The sequence below is a fragment of the Delphinus delphis genome, chromosome 2 (genome assembly GCF_949987515.2).
Source record: "Delphinus delphis chromosome 2, mDelDel1.2, whole genome shotgun sequence".
Classification (NCBI taxonomy): domain Eukaryota; kingdom Metazoa; phylum Chordata; class Mammalia; order Artiodactyla; family Delphinidae; genus Delphinus; species Delphinus delphis.
Genome location: NC_082684.1, coordinates 53,450,788 through 53,470,535, shown reverse-complemented (window position 1 = coordinate 53,470,535; position 19,748 = coordinate 53,450,788). Strand labels below are relative to the sequence as shown.

At 32.9% G+C, this 19,748-nt stretch overlaps 1 protein-coding gene across 1 annotated transcript in view; it reads right to left on the bottom strand.

Moving 5' to 3' along the window:
- Window positions 1–19,748, bottom strand: part of MDGA2 (MAM domain containing glycosylphosphatidylinositol anchor 2) — an 822,856-nt gene that overhangs the window by 32,427 nt on the left and 770,681 nt on the right. Inside the window, exons 11-14 of the mRNA XM_060004614.1 lie at window positions 11,199–11,376; window positions 7,393–7,413; window positions 4,048–4,203; window positions 3,425–3,583 (exon numbers count right to left, since the gene is read on the bottom strand). Coding sequence (XP_059860597.1) covers window positions 3,425–3,583; window positions 4,048–4,203; window positions 7,393–7,413; window positions 11,199–11,376 — 514 coding nt within the window. The remainder of the gene's footprint in view (window positions 1–3,424; window positions 3,584–4,047; window positions 4,204–7,392; window positions 7,414–11,198; window positions 11,377–19,748) is intronic.

Sequence of the window (19,748 nt, the reverse complement as noted above, 5' to 3'; positions counted from 1 at the left end):
TATTGTCCCCAAATGTGGTCTTGAAATTAGACAGCAGTCCTACCTGATAGCTTTTCTGCAACCTCATGAGAGACCTAGAACTACAGACACTCAGATAAGCCATACCCATACTCGTGACCCACAGAAAATATGAGATCATAAATGATTTAAAGTACAAAATGTTTTTAGTTTTAAAGTACAAAATGTGGGAGAAATTTATCATGCAGCAATAGATAAGTAATATAACATATCTGACTTTATTTCAAAGAGGAACCTCTTATCTAAATAATGAATAACTGATCACCCTTTTTTGTATTATTAAAAAAATTGTGACTCTTCTCAGTGATATATTGTCCGTTAGTCCCAGTTAAAAGAGCAATGATTATTTATGGTTGACCAGGAAGTAATAACTGCAAGTAGGCTATTAGAAATCCAGGACAAATCATTTTTGAATCTGGATTTCCAAAAGAAGGAATAAAACTAAGACTGTAATTTGTAAAAACCAGTGACTATAAATGCACACCAGTTTAACAGATGAATGAGTGTCTTAGAATAATATTTGCAAAGAGGAAGGGTTTTAGATACAGGCAGCAACTCTCTAATGAGGTAGTTCACCTAGCCATCACTAATTAGTCATGTCTGGAACAGATATTTTTGCCTAGATTTTAGTAAGCAGCATGACTGTGCCCTGCTGAGAGGAGACCCAAGTGACAGACCTAATACCTGCAACCTTCAACCATCTGAGGAAGCAGAGAAATGGCACAGGTATCAAAGTGGTAAATATTTGAGAACATGGAAGAAATGGAGAACTGCCTTCTCTTTGAAATAAGCAGAACAAAACTAGCAGAACAAGTAGGCATTCACTGACAATAAAGAGCATAAGAATAACAACTGTGAAGTTAAAAGTATATTGAAATTATCTTGGGATTCAGCATAAATATGCAGAAAGTTTGAGAGGGAGCTCTAAGGTAGGCAGCCTCAAAAATAAGGTAAATACATAGTTTACTCATTAAAGTAATTCAATATATTGATCTTGGAATTATTTATTTAAAAACCATTTTAAATATGCCTGTTCCAAGGTAAATCAGGAGAAAAAAAGTCCATGAAATATATTCGAAATAGAGAGTAAGTAAAATCATACCTCATCAACTAAAGCGAAGAATTAGAGTTGAGCTAATTCTGTTTGTAATGAGAGTAATCTCATAATAAGATGGTTTGGCAATTGTGTGGAGATTTATTTCCTTCATAGTTTAGGCCGTAGTGAACCCATGACTATTCTCACAGATTTCTAATTGCTTTTCCAGTCCATATTCTGTTTCTCAATAATTTTACCCACAGTTATAAGATTTATTTTTCCAAATCATATATCTCACTATGCTTGTTGTCTGCACAAAATCCGTAATAATTCCGCCCTGACTACTAAATAGCTAAGCTTTCACAACATTGCAAAGGTCTTCCTGCAGAGTGGCGAAGCAGGCAAACTACGTGTCCAGCTTCCCAGGTTAGTATTTTGGCTTCACTACTTATCAGTTATGATATGATGGGCATGGTAATTAAAATTCTCTATATTTTAGTTTCCTTATCTATAAAAAACAGGATAACAATTTTAATGAGTGCAAATATTTATTGTGAACATTAAGAGAAATAATCCATCACGTGTTAGGAATCGTGGCCTGGTCCATTATGATTACTTCATAAATATTAGCTATTACTTTATTATTGATAATATTGCTGCTCTTTGAAATTCAAAGTAACCTAAGATTATGCGTGTCTACCATCTGATAGAAGACTTTATATATGTTACCTCATTTAACTTGAACTACATATTTCTGAATTAGGAATTATTATTCCTATTTTACAGATGAGGAGAGCAAGATCTAGACATTTTAAGTGACTTCTGTAAATGCTTACAGTGACTGACTGCTACAACCAAATTCCCACCCAGGTTTCCTAACTTCATGTTGAGGGCATTTTTTGCTGCATAAGAGTTTTCCTTTCTGGGCTTGTCACCTACTGCTCCACTGTGAAGAATATGGAGTAATAATGTTGGCTATGAATTTGAACACCAGCATAACCAGTTACTTGTAATTCATACAAACTCACTGAGGTTCAGTTTTCTCGACTGTGAAAGATGGATAATGATGCTCATTTTTATAAATTTATTAAAAGGATTACTTCACTTAAATAAGTATAGTAGCTGGTATATATCATGTGCACAATTTTGTTACTTTATATGAAAATATTTACGCTTTTATTTTGTTAAATTTATCTTAAGACCATATTATCCTCATATCTTGCATTTTACTTCCTCATTACCAGTGCTTTAATCTTCCCTATGCTTATCTCTGTCTATTGAAAATGTACACTTCTTTCATAGAGAAACGTTTCCCTTTGTCCCAAAGCATTGCCTTATCCTCCAAATAGACAGAGATCCACAATCCCTTGCCAATCTCTGTGGAGCTAGATATGCTTCACCATTCAGAATTTTGTTTTACTTTAGAAAGTTAAAAGAGGGTATGTCTTGTATATTATGTAACATCCCCAGGAAAGAACTGAAACAGAATCCCATAATTAAACATAGTAATATTTTTGCTGTAAATAGTACATATGTTCACACTTATTTGGATAAATAAAGACTATACATATGTTCATATTAGTTCAGGCCAGATATTCTAATACATGTAGATCAGGTTAGCATGTGTTGGCAGATAATCACGTTTAAAAAAATTTTGTGTTCAGTTGTTTTGATTTTAGAATTGCACATAAAGAATTGTAGATCTGCGTGAATTCCTTCCACCCACCGCCCTTACCAGGTTTGTTAGGTTCCTTCTCGAGGTTATGTGGTATTCTGTCTAGTATGATTGCGTATTTACTCATCTTAGCCTTTGTTATTCTTAAGGTCTCTAAGGGCAGGAAGTGTGTCTTCATATTTGTATGTTTTTCAGGATCAAGGATGTTCTTAAATCCTACTAGGTGTGTTAGGCATACTTTATAAACAAGAAACTATCACCAATATTCCAAATGTGTAGATAGTGCTAAAAGCACTTGTCTTCCGAGTATGGCAATGCTTCTTTTCACTGTCATTAATATACACTGAGGCATTATTCAAGCAAATTTCTTTGGAAAGAAACAGAGTAAATTATACTGGTATTAATTTCCAAGAAGATCTCATAAAGAACTTAACCTATTGATGGTCTGCCTGAATTAAGATTCTAGAGGAGGTAGATAATGCACCCAAATTTCAAATTTTAATATAAATTTGGGAAATTAGGACATGATGGGGGAACATTCTTAGCATCTTATTTTGCAATTTGCTGGTAAGCCGTTTAAAAGTAAATGATGATACTCTTTGACTAAAATTGATTTCATGCTAGGTGTTTGTGAACCTTTTTCTTCTGAGTTACGATTTACTTTTGAATAAACATAGTAATTCTTTCCATCTCACCTATATGTTGTCCATACATGTGATAAAAGAAGCTGAGACAATATGCAGTGTTCGTGGGTCCATAAGGGTTTTTGGGAGCTATGCTGAAAACAGGGCTGAGAAGTCTAGCCTTTTCTCCTTCCAATCTGGGTCTAGATGTCTCAATGTACATATAAAAACCTTAAAAAAGACAAAATAAAATGTTTCAGCAAATTATTATTAGGCAACATGAAATTTAAAATCACTGAGAAGTTTTAGAGTTTTCATACAAAGTAAAGATTGATAGGAGAGTCTGCATCTCATTTATAAAATGTATATATACAAACATAATATAAAGAATAAATAATCTATATAAAGATAAAATTGTTTAAAATGTATAAAAACTTGAGACAAAATTGGAATTTTAGACTTGAATTATCAAAAAAAAATTCCTATATATGTCAGTGAGTTCTGAGTGAAAATTAATGATTACAGACTTTGGAAATATCTGAATTATTTGTATGGTACATAAAAATTTCATGTTTTATTCCAAAATCTTCAAATCTATTGCTAAACATTATCTTGCATTTCATATTAACAGCATTTCTAAAAAGTCCAAGGCTGGAGTATGATTGTTATGAACACAACATTTCATACCCTCATACCTTCTTTGGAGCCACTACGATCAGCGTTAGGTCCAGTGTTTGGAGTATATTTTGTATTTCTTGTTGCAGTACTTTGCTTTGTCCAGTCAAAATTGTCTGTATCATCTTGGGTAAACAAACAAATGTTACCATCTTCAAATCCACAGTGAAATTCTCCTGTTGACAAATTTTAATTAAAATAGTTAAGATAAATTAAATGAATACAAATATTGCAATATTCTTATAGGAAAAAATTAAAACATTATACAGCAATAATAATGCAAGATTGCAATAATGGCACCATAGCCAAAATAATGCACGAGATGATGACTAAACTTAAAACTATTTCAATTTTAATGAAAATGAAAAATAATCTTGATATGTAAAGCAGTCTCTTATTTAATAATTTAAACCCAAACCATTTTCCTCTGAAATATCCAGATAATTGAAATTAAAGAATACAATGCATGCTTGTATTACGGCTGAAGAATTTCCCCAACTTTCATTGTTCAAGTATAGGTACAATCCAAACAAAACTGTCAATTAGAAAAAGATCTTTATTAATTTACCCAACAGCACTTTAAAGCTGTATACCTTGAGGTTACAATTTTTCACTCCATGTCTCGAGATGCTTTCACGTATACCCATTTGCACAAATGGAAGTTTACTTAGGGGAAGATAATGGCAAATTATTTTTAAAAGTAGTTATCTTTCATGCTTTATTTGAATGTAGATTTGCCAGGTGCTTGAAATTCACTAGAAATAAAGTAATGAAGAGAACTTTATGAAGACCCTGTGGAAAGACTGGGATTTCTTGGATGCCAGCCACATGCTGAGTTAAGGCCCAACAAGTTCACTGAGAGCTTTCCTTAAGTGTCCCTGAAATGAGGGTGGTAGTAATATTTCTAGGTATCAAAAGGTTTTCTTACTGGGATGGACCCTGCTTGAAACAGGGGGGTAAATAATGGAGTTTATAATCTCCACCAGATACAAAATTAAAATTATCCTTAACTGAAAAAAAAACCCCACGTAGTTTACATTATTTCATTCAAACTTATAAGAACTCTATGAAAATACAGAAATGCTAACTCATGAGGTTCATGTAGGAGAAAGCTTTGGCTAATTCCAGCTAGTAAATAATGAAGTCAAAACTGAGTACAGATTCCCTGCAATTCATAAAGATATAAACATCTAAATAATAAAAACTCCCATTTTTTTCCCCCTGCAATGGGTTACATTTATCAGATATTCCTGGGAGTGGAGCCCTTGAAGTTGGGATCATGCCTTTGAATTAATCTGTGTGTTTCTACACACTAACAATGAACTATCAGAAAGGGGAATTAAGAAAACGATCTCATTTTCAGTAGCATCAAAAAGAATGAAATACTTAGGAATAAACTTAGCTAAAGAGATGAGAGACTTGTACATTGAAAACTATGAAACATTGATGAAAGAAATTAAAGAAGACAAAAATAAATGGAAAGATGTCTCGTGTTCTTGGATTGGAAGAATTAATATTGTTAAAATTTCTATACTACCCAAAGTGATCTATATATTCAATGCAATCCCTATGACAATGCCAGTGGCGTGTTTTTATTTTTAATAGAAATACAAAATATTCCTAAAATTCTTATTGAACCACAAAAGACCCCAAATTGCCAACACAATTAGGAGGAGAAGAACAATGCTGGAAACATCGCACTTACTGATTTAAAAATATATTGTAAAGCTACAGTAATCAAAAGAGTATAGTAGTTTTATACTATTGGTGGCAATGTAAATTGGTACAGCTGTTATGGAAAACAGTATGAAGGTTCCTAAAAAAACCTAAATACAGAACTACCATATTATCCAGCAATACCTCTTAAGAATATATAACCAAAGGAAATGAAATGAGTACCTCAAAGAGATATGTACATTTACATGTTCACTGCAGTATTATTTGCAATATATGAGAAATAGAAACAACCTAAGTGTCCATTAATGGACTGTATTTACTTTTAATCTTCTCATGACAACTGTTTTTAAACATTTCTACTGGAAGTGCGGTCAGAGTACTTACCTTCAAAAGAATTATAATCAATATAGTAACTAATTAGCAATAGTACCCTGGGTAGAAGCCAGGGAGAACCTGATTTATGCCATTAAATCATCTTGAAACTGTCATGTATTTGTTCTTTTAGCAAATGATCATTGAACACCTGCTAAATATGAGATGCTGTGATAGATACAAAGACAGTGAGATGTAGAGAGAAATTAGAAACAGATTTAGTTCTTAAGTATCTTACAGTCTACTGGAGGATATGAGAAAATCAAAAATAGCTTCCACATAGATGAAGATAAATTGTTATGGAAAATCAAAACGAGGGAATAATTAATGGAGGAAGAAGTATTTGTGCTAAACATTATAAGAAAAATGAACCTCAAAGAGCTGGTAATAATATCCACATTAAAGGGTCATTGTGATGACTAAATGAACTTTTATGCACTGAAACAAGATGTGAACAATAAAGATCTATAAAAATATTCAGTATTAGTATTTTGATATGCAAAAGTGGAGTAAAAGAGGATCTTTGGTAAGAAATACAGCAAGAACAGGGGTTACAGAATTTGGTCTTTGTTATATAATCAGTTAAAGGCCATTGCAGAAAAGAGAATACAGTAAAATGAGAAAAAAGATTTGGACATTTTCTTCACTAAGTATAGGAAATTGAGAATGTTGAATGGATATGTGTAAGAGTATAAAGGTGGCTATTCTCTTTTGTTAGACAAGAACAATATATTGCTAGACACAAAATAGAAGACAAAAAATCAATTCTTAATTTTAAAATGAAATATTATCAAGAGGATGGTGCTCAGATTATCTTCTTCTTCATAGAAGATTGGGATATACAATAATGATCCATGAAAATTCTTGCTTAAACCATTCAAATACTAACTTTCTAAGTAAATATAATATTTCATGAGTGGAATGTAGAAATCAAAGAATGAAAATTAAAGAAACAAATAATAGCAATACAAATAATATGCAATGCCACAAAAGAAACAACAGTTTATTATTTGTAGTTTACACAAATAACATTTGTTAACTGTGTAAACTACAGTTACACAAATAACAAATGTTAAGCATGTTGGGGAAATGGCTCCATATTTAGGAAAAGTCAATTATCAACATTAAATTATTTGTCTTTACACCCATATCTTTTGAAATTTAAAATTTACAATTATGTCAGTTTTACTGTTTCCAAGCCATTCTATTTTAAACCAAATATGAACAGTTGCTAAATAAACTTTGTATGTTTATGCATTTTCTATTTTTCTTAATTGTCAAATACAGTGCCATTTTTAAAGTGAAAATATACTTACTCAAATGAGGATTAACAGGAGCTACAAGAAAAGCAAAAAATAATGTTAGCATGGCTTGAATGTCTTTTATAAATCAAAGTCTAATCAGTGTCTCATAGTGCCTAACCAAAACTTAATGATCTTGCCCACTGTGGCCATGGAGAATTATATCTGCAATCCATTTTGTTCTAGAGGATTGAATAGAATCTACTTTGTAGCTCAGCAGTAACAGCCTCAAAGTACCTAAAAGATCAATGCTAAATAGCTATGGGATTTGTTCATTTTCCAAGGAATGGAGTTACTGATCTTTTATATCTTAACCAGTGCTAAACAAAACTGAGAAATCAAAACTAAGGCTGACAACCTATAATCTAGATGTTTAACAATGAATGCAATTATCCAACAGAGATTACACTTTAGTTTTTTCTTGCTGTTATCTACTTCTGGTGAAACTAAAGCAATCCTCATATCATGTCATTATGTGTGTCCCAAAACAAATAGCTACTATGATGCTGCTTTAATTACATTTACACACACACACACACACACACACACACACACACATGCACACAACACACACAGTCTTCAAATGCTAAGCAATGCATTTGTATTTTTGTGTACCAGAATAAATACTTATCTCAAAAAACTAATTGTGTTTGCAATATAAGTGCCAATTGACTTCTACCTGAAGAGGAATGAATACTTTAAATATTACGGAAACAGCAACAAAAATATGTCTAACCTAAGAGACAAAATGGTAGCTGTATATATCGATTAGGCATTTAACACTCTGCTCTGAGAGAAAATTCCATTCTGGATAAAAGAGAGCATTATTGCAGTCTCCCAAGATTACAATAGACAGTTAATCTAACCTCCAGAAGGTTGTCTACTTTGTTGTTAATCCCTAGTATTTGCCATTAACCACTTTTGTTAAACTTGGACATACTAGTAAAGTATGATAGTCAAAAATACACACACATGCATGAAATAAGTTTATATATAATTGTTAAATTTAGTACACTGAGATCAATTTTAACAAAGTGATTAGTTTCTCAATAAATTACTTTTTACTATTTCTACATTGAGAAGACAGACTATTCCCATTCTTTTAGTTGTTCTAATTGTTCATTCCCCATTGTAAATTATGAAATGAATAACACAGAGAAGGGACTATACATTTATTAGTTCCAAGGGGAGAAAAAAATTCCCTTTCTTGCAAAGTATCGGTATATTTTAATTTGAAAATTAATTGTTAAAAATTAAAATTATTTCATAATTAGAATAATATGAAGTTACAATTTTTATATATTGTCTTTGAAAGAAGTAAGCATCTTTAAATTATAATTTAGTTCTAAGAAATGTCACAGCTACATGTAACCTGTGACCAGACTGAATTTTGAGACTTCTCCTACAATATTTTAGTCACCAAATTCACTATAAATATCGCAATTAACCTTGTGAAAATTTGCCATTCTAAATTTGAAATATTGCAGTGAGTCTATTTTTCTTTTTTCAAACTAGCATGTCAAATTTCTTATAGACGCCTATATACATTATATGCTTATATACACTAAAGTATACTTCACCCAAGTCCATAGTATATAGAAGTTATTTTTAATTAAAATGTTTAAGATTTTAATAAGCATGCCTAAGATATAAAGATAATTAAAGAAAGTTGGAACTAAACATAATATCTATTTTCCAGATTTATTTTTCATTTCATTTGTTCCCTCAGAGTTTTCAATAAGAACTACTGAGTTTATGAAGATTTTTTTCTATCTCTCTGTAAGACAAGTTCTAATAATTTCTAAACTTAGCAAATAAGTAAAGATTTCTGTCATGGAGGAGTGAGCCCCAGTTTTAGTCAGAGTTAGTCATTTCATAGTTGTTTAACTCTACAGGACGAACTTTCTGGGTCTTAATATCTTCATCTTTTAAAGGAATGGATAGTAATGCATGGTTTCCAATGCCCCTCCATATTACATAGTTTACAGTTTTACAACTTAGGGGCAGGGAGCATAAATACTAGTTAGGAGGAGATAATTCATATTTTATAAAAACGTATGACACTAAAAATTTAGAAAAATATACTGGGATGTTATCTAGTTGTCTGCTCGATGGAATCATGAAGGTGATTACAGAATAACAATTGCTCTTCTGCAATAATAGTTATATCACTAACAAGAAAATACATTTTTAAAAGAATCATATTCAAGAAAATATACACAGTGATTCTAATGCTTTTACATTCCTTGATCTTGTATGAATATTCCACTATACATTATATATTTCAACTTTTTAATGAAAATTGAATATATAATGCCCAATGTGTACTCTGACTGATGAGAGTGAAGAAAAGTGACTTCACAACTCTAATGAGTTTTTAATAATTTCACTTTATTTTTTTACTTCTGACAGTATTCACTGTACCCTCTTAAGTAGGAAAAAATACTTAATGCTAAACAGAATGGAGAACCCAGCTGCAAAAAACCTTAACAATCAATAATAAAAAGAATAATATTACACTGAAGTAATGAAACACATATGAAATATTTTGCCAGTGACTTATTCAACCTTGAGAAATACATTGATGATTTTAGAGCTAGTCTTTGAATATTATAAATTTCAACCGAAAAGATGTACATAAATTTCAACTGATAAAATATTAATCTGTCAGGTATATGTTAAAAATAATATCATATCTAATCACCATGATTTCTATTTGAACTATTAGAAAGTTTTTGACCAACTTTGTTTCACAGGTTTATACTATTTTCTACTTTTAAGTAGGACATTTAAATAGTAAAGAAACATTAAATGCATATTGTTTATAAATGCAAACTATCACTAACATATACACATTAACATTAGTGATCTAAAAGAAAAAAATGACCAAAAAAAAATCAACTAAGCTGTCATTCAATAGGTGAATGGATAAACGAACTGTGGTACATCTACACAATGGGATATTATTCAACAATAGAAAGAAATGAGCTACCTGGCCACAAAAAGATATGGAAAAACTTTAAATGTGTATTGCTAAGTACAATAAACCAGTTTCTAAAGGTTATATGTTGTATGATTCCAAATACCCAGTGTTCTGGAAAAGGCAAAACTATAGATATAAGATCTGTGGTTGTCAGGGTTGAAGGAGGGATGGAAGGATAAATAGGTGGAGCACAGAGGAATTTTAGAGCAGTGAAAATATTCTGTATGATACTGTAATGGTGGATAAATAACATTACACAGTTGTTAAAATTCATATAAATGTACAACACAAATAATGACCCCAAATGTAAACTACTGACTTTAATAATGTATCAATATTTGTTAATCAGTTGTAAGAAATGTGCCACATTAATGTAGGATGTTAATAATACGGGAAACTGTGACGGGGGATAAGGCATATATGGGAACACCCTGCACTTCCTCCTCAATTTTCTGTAAACTTAAAACTGCTCTAAAAAATGAAAAAAACTTAAAATTCAATCACATTTCCTAATTTCTTAATGATATTAATTTTAAAATCATCAAGAATTTGAAAAAAAAGTATACATACTGCTTCACAACTATGCGATAGAAAATAAAAAGACATTGTGACATTAACAGCTAGGTTCAATGTTAATTAAACATTTTTCTATATCTCTATTTATAACCAAATATTACAAATTATGATGATTAAGTATTGTGGGATTTTTTTTTACTTGGCTAATGACCCAGAAAGTCAATATGTTAAGTTTTATTTTGTGGCTAAATTTGGTAGATAGTTACAACCTTCTAGAGAGTTTAGTATGCAAATAAATACTTTTAAATGAAAAGCTACTTACCACTATATTTGATGACACGAATTGTTGAATCTCCTTCTCCAAATTTGGTGAGAGGAGTCAGTCGGACTTCATAAGCCTCTGGTTTAATTAGCTCAGTCAAGTTATATGTAATTAATTCTCCCTTTTGAATATTCCCATTTATTTTAATCTCCTGTTCCCACCATCGCTGCTGTCCAGCCTGAAATTAAAAGAATTATATAATAATGTTCCTGGTATTTTTAACTGTGTGCTGGTCATGTGGCTAAAAATACTACTGCTGGGGATTCTTTGGGGCCTAGGACGAAGTTATATTCCGTTAGAGATGTACCTTTGTTTCTGATATGCTCCTAGGGGCATCAATAGTATGGTTCACTTTTACTTTGAATATGAAGCCCTTTGGTGTCACAGATTAAAGTGGAGATGATCCCTTGCTTTGGGCAGGCCTTGGGTTTTCAATCCTGTCTGCCTCACCACTGCCAAACTATAAGAAAGTTCAAGTTTGTCTGGGTTGGTTAATAGCTGAGGACAAAAGCAATTTGGGTGGGAAATCCCATTTGTTACTTTGATTTTCCATTGTCCCTTAGATTTTTACCTAAGGGATGTGTGTGTGTGTGTGTGTGTGTGTGTGCGCGTGTGTGCGCGTGTGTGCGCGTGCGCGCGCCTGCACTCTATATATATATATATACATACATACACACACTATATATGTTAATGTGTATATATATATATATATATATACATAGTCATATATTTATATATTTGCTTGTTTTCTGAGGGTGGGTTAATCCTAATTATATAGCTTAGCCTGCCATATTTCTGGAAATGAAAATCTCAAGTATGTGCTATTAGCACAGCATTAGACAAATGACAAATAAAATAATGAAATGGAACAGAAAGCCCATATATAGATTTGTGGGGTTGTTCACATAGAAGACATGAAAATATAAACCACTCAATTGGTTATGTATATTAAAAAAACATAAATGTAATCTCTATCACATATCTTATAACGAAAAGAAAAAAAAAGAAAAGGCAGTCTCAGGAGGATCAAATACTTAAATTTAAAAGGCAAAAGTTAAATCATTTAGAAAAAACACACAGAAGAATGTCGTTATGACCTCAGGTAAGGTGTTACTTTCTTAGGATAGAAAAGCACAATTAGTAAAGGAAAAGATTGATAAATTAGCCAATCTTAAATTTGAAATTAATAATAAATTTAAAATTTTAGCATAAAAATTTCTTCTCATCAGTGCTCCTCATTAAACAGGTAAAATAAAGGCAGAGGCTTGAAAAAAGATATTTAGAACAAATACAGTTAATCAGAATATATTAAAAACTCCTATAACTAAATAAGAAAAAGAATTCAATAGCAAAATGAGCCTAATAGGAACAGGTATTTTGTAAATGAGCAAGCCCAAAAAACTAATTAGAGAAAAGTCTCAGCCTCACGGTGAATCAAGGAAGTGAAAATTAAAGCCACAATATTATTTCCTAGATAAAAGCTTATAAAGATAACAACATTAAGGTTTGTTGCAAATATAAAACAATGAGAATCTTTATACCTGTCAAGAACCTGGAGCAGCAGAGGGTGGATGGGTAAGATTTTAGTCTACTTACAAGCTAACAAGTCAGCCTGCAACAGTATCATGGGCACAAGCAGAAGAATCCAGACTACTGAGTCAGAGAAAAGGATTCATGACACAGCAGACAGTACAAGCTTTACTTTCAAACTGGTTCCCTTTGCTTCCCAATTCCCACAGGGTGATGCAGAAGTGTCCAATTGGATTTTGCACATGCCTTCTGTTTGTATCACATCTGTAGGACCCTGAGCTTAAGAGACCTTAGTGTTTTATAACTGACAGTACCCAAGCCTGTCTAACCATTGCCCAAGAAGGAGACATTATATTTATTATACTAGATATTAAATGGGCTTTACCTCTGTTCCAGGGGGAGGTCTCTATATTCTAAGGATGTTTGCTATGCAAATAACTTTGAAAAGATAGGCTGGAGTAAAAAAGACAGTGCCTCTGCACATATGTTATGCAAAAAAGCAAGAGACCTACAGAAAACTGTCTTCTAAAAATATAGTCTTTATGAGTATGTAAATTGGTGTAAGTATAGAGAGCATTTGGCAATAAAAACAATATTACGATGAGAACAGATAAACTCGTGTACACAGGAAACAGGAATATTCATGGCATAGAAAACACAGAAAATGATCTAAACATGAGTAAGAGATAGAATTATCAAATTGTATACTCTTCATAAAATATAATTTAAAATATAGCATAAAAAATGAACCTAAGCCAAAATACATCACCATGGATGGATTTCACAAAATATTGAGCGAAAATTAATTTTAAAGCAGACATATTATAAAATTTAAGTTCAAAATATGCATTTTGATAAGGGATGCATAGATATGTATTAAAGTATAAAGAAATGCAGAAAATAGTAAATGCTATGTTTAACATACTGGTCACATGGATTAGAAGAGCGTCAAGAGGAGAAGATGCAATTGTGAGGAGATAACAAAGGACTTAACTGGTGATTTTTAGTTTTTAGATTGGTAGCAGGTATATAAAAATACTTATATTATTTTTGGCTATGCCTAAAATATTTCTCTTTGTTTTTCAAAGAGAGAATTGAAGAATAAGAGACAGGCAACCGTGAGTTTTCTTAAAACTCTTTCTCCCTTGAATGTTAAGATTGCACTCTTGTATTGATTGCTTCCTCCATCTACATCTGTGGCAACTCATCTGCTTGCTGGGCTGCTTTTCCTTTTCCTGAGTTCTAAGTGTTGATAGTCTCTGGAGTTTTATATTTGGTGTTTTTAATACACTGTGTTAGTGGTTCTCACTTTTAGGCAAGAATGAAAGTCACAGGACAATCTTGTTAAAACCCAAAATTCCAAGTCTTAACCACCAGTATTTCTTCTTCAATGAAGTCTACAGATATAATTTTTCAGTGAGCTTAGAAATACATTTTTTTTTTAAAAAACCACCTCCTCCTTTACAGGGTAATTTGGAAGCAGGTGACCCAGGGTCTGTATTTGTTGAGGCACAGCTCAACCTTGCTAGTTCCACAGCATTAATACTAGTGGTTTCTTCTATACCTCTACACTGATTACTCCTGCTACATCTATTAGTCCTTACTATGTGCCAGTCAGGCACCATGTTAACTGTATTATATCTACTATATTTAATCTACCACAACCCTTAGTAGGTAGGAACTAATACTAGCCCTATTATACAAACTGAGGAAACTGAGGAAGAAGCAAGTTACTGTATCTCTCCTAAAGTTGTCTAGAGAGTAGCAGCTGCAAAATTTGGTTACACCCAAAATGACTCTATCTGGCATCATTTCCTCCTTTGCTTCCCCAGAATTAATTGCTCCCTTGTTTTAACCAGTGTCTTTATATATTTAGTTATAATACACTTAAAAGTACTTTTTTGGCACATAGATTATAAATCAGGAACAATCTCTTATTAATTTTTTTACCTATAGTGTCTGATCATTAACTAGGTAAAGATGTGACAAGATTAAATTCCAGCACACAGTGTATATTTAACTGACCCAATGAGTGCAGCAGAAAAATCTAACTTAGTGATAACTGCATACAGTCACTGAATTTACAAACACTAGTGAAAATGGACCTAAAACCTAAATTGACAGAAAGTACTTTACTCATGCATAGCTGATACCAGACACTACAAAGTTTCTATCGTTTTGGAGACTAAAAATTCTATAAAATAATATAATACAAATGTCAACTCTTTCAATGTCTTTAGATTTTTAAATTATTATATATGAACTAAAGGCAAAGTACTGTTATTTCAGAAGACAAAAGTAGTTTAAACCCACAGGAATATATACATAATAATTTGACATTATACTATTATCTAAAGACATACAAGTTTAATCAAGGTATACTTTTCTGGATGTTAAATATAAGTTTAATACCACTCAATATTTATAGTACATCCCAAGGAGAGACTGGTATTCTGTTGTTATAATGAGATGCTTTACTCAAGTAATTTTAGTTGGCATGTACATTGATGTTGTTACTTATTACAAATTCTGGAGTAGATAATTTCATATGTGTATTAAAAAAGCAATAACTTTGATTCTAAATATTAAATTTAAAGCTATAATGAAAGTATATACTTCAGTAGTTGAGGAATAAGCAATTAAACACTTCATATTATATCTCAGTGAGCTGTGCAAATGTAAAAATGGAAAACTAAATGCAATGTTTGCAAATACACAAAAGAAAATACAATATTAGTCCACTGTTTGGAGGTAATACCACAAAACCCTCAGAGAAAGTGGACCTAAAACATAACTACAGATGATAGTTCCAGAACATACCTCGTAAGCATGGTGATATGAAAACAATGTGTAAAGTATTTCTTATCATCTCTATTTGTAAAAAATTTCCATGTAACTTTTTCTGTTCCTAGGAGATATGTTCCTTTCATATAATTTAGAAGACTATTTTCACTATTTGAAGAAGAAATGAGCCATAATTTTTCTGAATGATAAGATCTGTAACTTGAAACACAGTATCTGGAAATCCTGACTTCTAGAAAGTGAGGCTCAGAACAGTTTTACAGCATGACATGGAGGAGTATTAGAAAGCTATATTCAATAGCAATTGGAGAAAGTATGGATTTTATAAGCACCAATGTGCTTCTCTTAAAAATCGGATATTCTTTATTCTTCTAAAACTGAATTCTACTTACCCCATTTCTGCTGATGAAATACTAATTCTTGCCAATCTAGGTTAAACAATACATTTAAGATTTGAATTTGATAAAGTTAACCCAATCACTTTGTGTACTGGGTACCACTTAGGGAAGTACTTAGGTGGGGCAGGGGCAGAGGAAGCCCATTCCCCAGCCTAAGTGCTCCTGGGGATAACTGTTGCTTGGTTTATCCTGTTTCCTACTGATATTCTCTTGGATTTAGTCAACTTCATCGGGTATTTCTTGTCCTGTACTAGCATCTTTTGCATTGTTTTTGGAACTGCCTTGGCCAATGGTCAATATTTCTATTCAATCTGCATCTTTCTCAGGCAAATCACAGGTTCTTTTGGTCTAAAAGCTCCATCTCTGCCCTTTTTTAGAGGTTTGAAGAATCCTGTTTCTCCTGTAACACAGTGAAGCAAGACCTGCCAGGCCCCAGTCCCTGAAAATCAGACTCAATCTATGATATTGTGATACTCAAGGGCCCCCTCAGGCAGGACCCAGAGCTTCAAGGTAAGTTCTGTAGTCTTTCTGATCTACCGGTGGGGAAGTGGGCCATTTCTTTCCTACTCAAGTGGATGGTAGGTACCTTTCTCAAGGAATTTCTAGGACTTACTCTACTGTTCTTCTTTCACTTTTACTAAAATATCCCCTGATACCTGGGGACTCTGTGTATTTGCATTGGAATATCTTTCTATATTTTTATTCTGAAACTCAAAACCTTTTCTCCCTTAACGACCTCCTGCCCACTTCTATGAACCTTTGTTTGATTTAAAGTCTAGGCTTTCAAGGCTATCGTTTGTCCTTAGGTTTTATAAAGTCTGTTCAAAGCTCATTTGTTATCTTTTTAATTCTGTACCAGTGTGTGTGGGTTTGTATTCATATTCTTGGACCATAAACCTCAGCTTCCTGTGTTGTGATTTTAAATAATGAGAAAGTAGCTGATAAAAGAGAATTACAAGGATAAAAATATGCATTTGTTAATATTTCAAATTCCCAACTGTCCTTTGTAATCAACATTTTAACTTACATAGTATATGAATGTCAATCTGCATTTAGTTTTGAATGTCTTGATTGTCATTCCCTATAGTTTTTCTAATTTATGTTCCTTATCATAATAGTTACCTGATTAAAAAACAAAACAAAAGAATACAACAACCCTCAGGTAAAGACAGCATCGAGTGGGTCCACAGATTCAGTGAATCTCTCAGTCTTTCATGCAGTTTTGATGTTTTCCATCCTTGCCTACCTTGGTGGGCCACTGCTGTCTGGAGGGATGAAAAGTGGATATGCAGGCAGAGTCTCTGGTAAACATCACTGGTATATAAATGAAAGACCTTGCAAATACATTTCAAGGATTTAAAAAGTGAGAACTAAACATTAGGCACATAGAACAGTCTTCAGTGACAACCAAATGAAATATGCTTGCTCAGTGATCACAGAAATGGAAGAAATACAAGAAGTAGAAGAAAATTAAGAGCATAAAACTTCCTAAATATATTGTGTGCCGTGGCTTAAAGTTAAAAATGCAGTTCCAGAAAAACGAAGACAAATATTAGAACAGAACTTTGGATGAAACGAGGTCCTTTAGTACCCTAAAAAAATTAATGTTTCTGCAGTAGCTAAACATTTAGTAAAGACTAGCATTTTATATAGTCTTAAGTGTTTAGTTTGTATTTTTTAATGTGACTTAACTTTAAGTTCCCAATGGGATTGTTTAAAATATATTGGAAGAGTTACATGAGAATATTTTAAATAGTTTTATAGTTAATGTTTATTGAGTGACTACTATTGGGTTGACCAAAAAGTGCCTTCAGTTTTTAGTAAAAATAAAAGACACATTTTTCATTTTCACCTAGAACTTTACTGAACTATGTACTCACCCTTTTGTTCCACTACCTTCCTCGATTTTTCAGGCAACTTCATAATTCCATCTTCCTAAAACTTTTTATCTTTTTGAGCAAAGAACTGTTCCAGATGCCTTTTACAGTCTTCCAGGGAATTGAAATTTTTTCCATTAAGAGAATTTTGTAAAGACTGAAATAAATGGAAAGCCGAAGGTGCAATGTCTGGTGAATACAGTGGATGAATCAGAACTTTCCAACCAAGCTGTAACAGTTTTTGCCTGGCCATCAAAGAAATGTGCGGTTTTGCGTTATCCTGATGGAAGATTATGTGTTTTCTGTTGACTAATTCTGGATACTTTTCGTCAAGTGCTGCTTTCAGTTGGCCTAATTGGGCCAACTGGTTGGAATTAATCATTTGGTTTTCCAGAAGAAGCTCATAATAGAGGTCCCTTCGAATCCCACCATATACTCAGTATCACCTTCTTTGAATGAACACTGGCCTTTGGTGTGGTTGGTGGTGGTTCATTTCGCTTGCCTCACTATCTCTTCCATTCCACATGATTGTACAGTACTCACTTTTCATCGCGATCACAAATTGTTTTAAAAATGGAACGTTTTTATTACATTTAAGTAGAGAATTGCAGGCGGAAATACGGTCAAGAAGGTTTTTTTCGCTTAACTTACGTGGGACCCAAACATCAAAGCAATTAACGTAACCAAGCTGGTGTGAAATGGAGCAGGACCCTATGGTCCTTCCCCACCATGTCCTCTGCCTGCCTTTTTTTTTTTTTAACATCTTTATTGGAGTATAATTGCTTTACAGTGTTGTGTTAGTTTCTGCTTTATAACAAAGTGAATCAGTTATACATATACATATGTTCCCATATCTCTTCCCTCTTGCATCTCCCTCCCTCCCACCCTCCCTATCCCACCCATCCAGGTGGTCACAAAGCACCGAGCTGATCTCCCTGTGCTATGCGGCTGCTTCCCACTAGCTATCTACCTTACGTTTGGTAGTGTATATATGTCCATGCCACTCTCTCACTTTCTCACAGCTTACCCTTCCCCCTCTCCCTGTCCTCAAGTCCATTCTCTAGTAGGTCTGTGTCTTTATTCCCATCTTGCCCCTAGGTTCTTCATGACCATTTTAAAAAATATATTCCATATATATGTGTTAGCATACAGTATTTGTTTTTCTCTTTCTGACTTACTTCACTCTGTATGACAGACTCTAGGTCCATCCACCTCACTACAAATAACTCAATTTTGTTTCTTTTTATGGCTGAGTAATATTCCATGGTATATATGTGCCACATCTTCTTTATCCATTCAGCTGTCGATGGACACTTAGGTTGCTTCCATGTCCTGGCTATTGTAAATAGAGGTGCAATGAACATTGTGGTACATGACTCTTTTTGAATTATGGTTTTCTCAGGGTATATGCCCAGTAGTGGGATTGCTGGGTCATATGGTAGTTCTATTTTTAGTTTTTTAAGGAACCTCCATACTGTTCTCCATAGTGGCTGTATCAATTTACATTCCCACCAATGCAAGAGGGTTCCCTTTTCTCCACACCCTCTCCAGCATTTGTTTGTAGATTTTTTGATGATGGCCATTCTGACTGGTGTGAGATGATATCTCATTGTAGTTTTGATTTGCATTTCTCTAATGATTAATGACGTTGAGCATTCTTTCATCTGTTTGTTGGCAATCTGTATATCTTCTTTGGAGAAATGTCTATCTAGGTCTTCTGCCCATTTTTGGATTGGGTCGTTTGATTTTTTGATATCAAGCTGCATGAGCTGCTTGTAAATTTTGGAGATTAATCCTTTGTCAGTTGCTTCATTTGCAAATATTTTCTCCCATTCTGAGGGTTGTATTTTCATCTCTGCCTGCCTTTTGTCTGTGGAAAAACTTTAGCCAAAGAATAAGTTTAATCAGAGAAGTGAGAATATGCAGACAGAAAGGAAAACAGT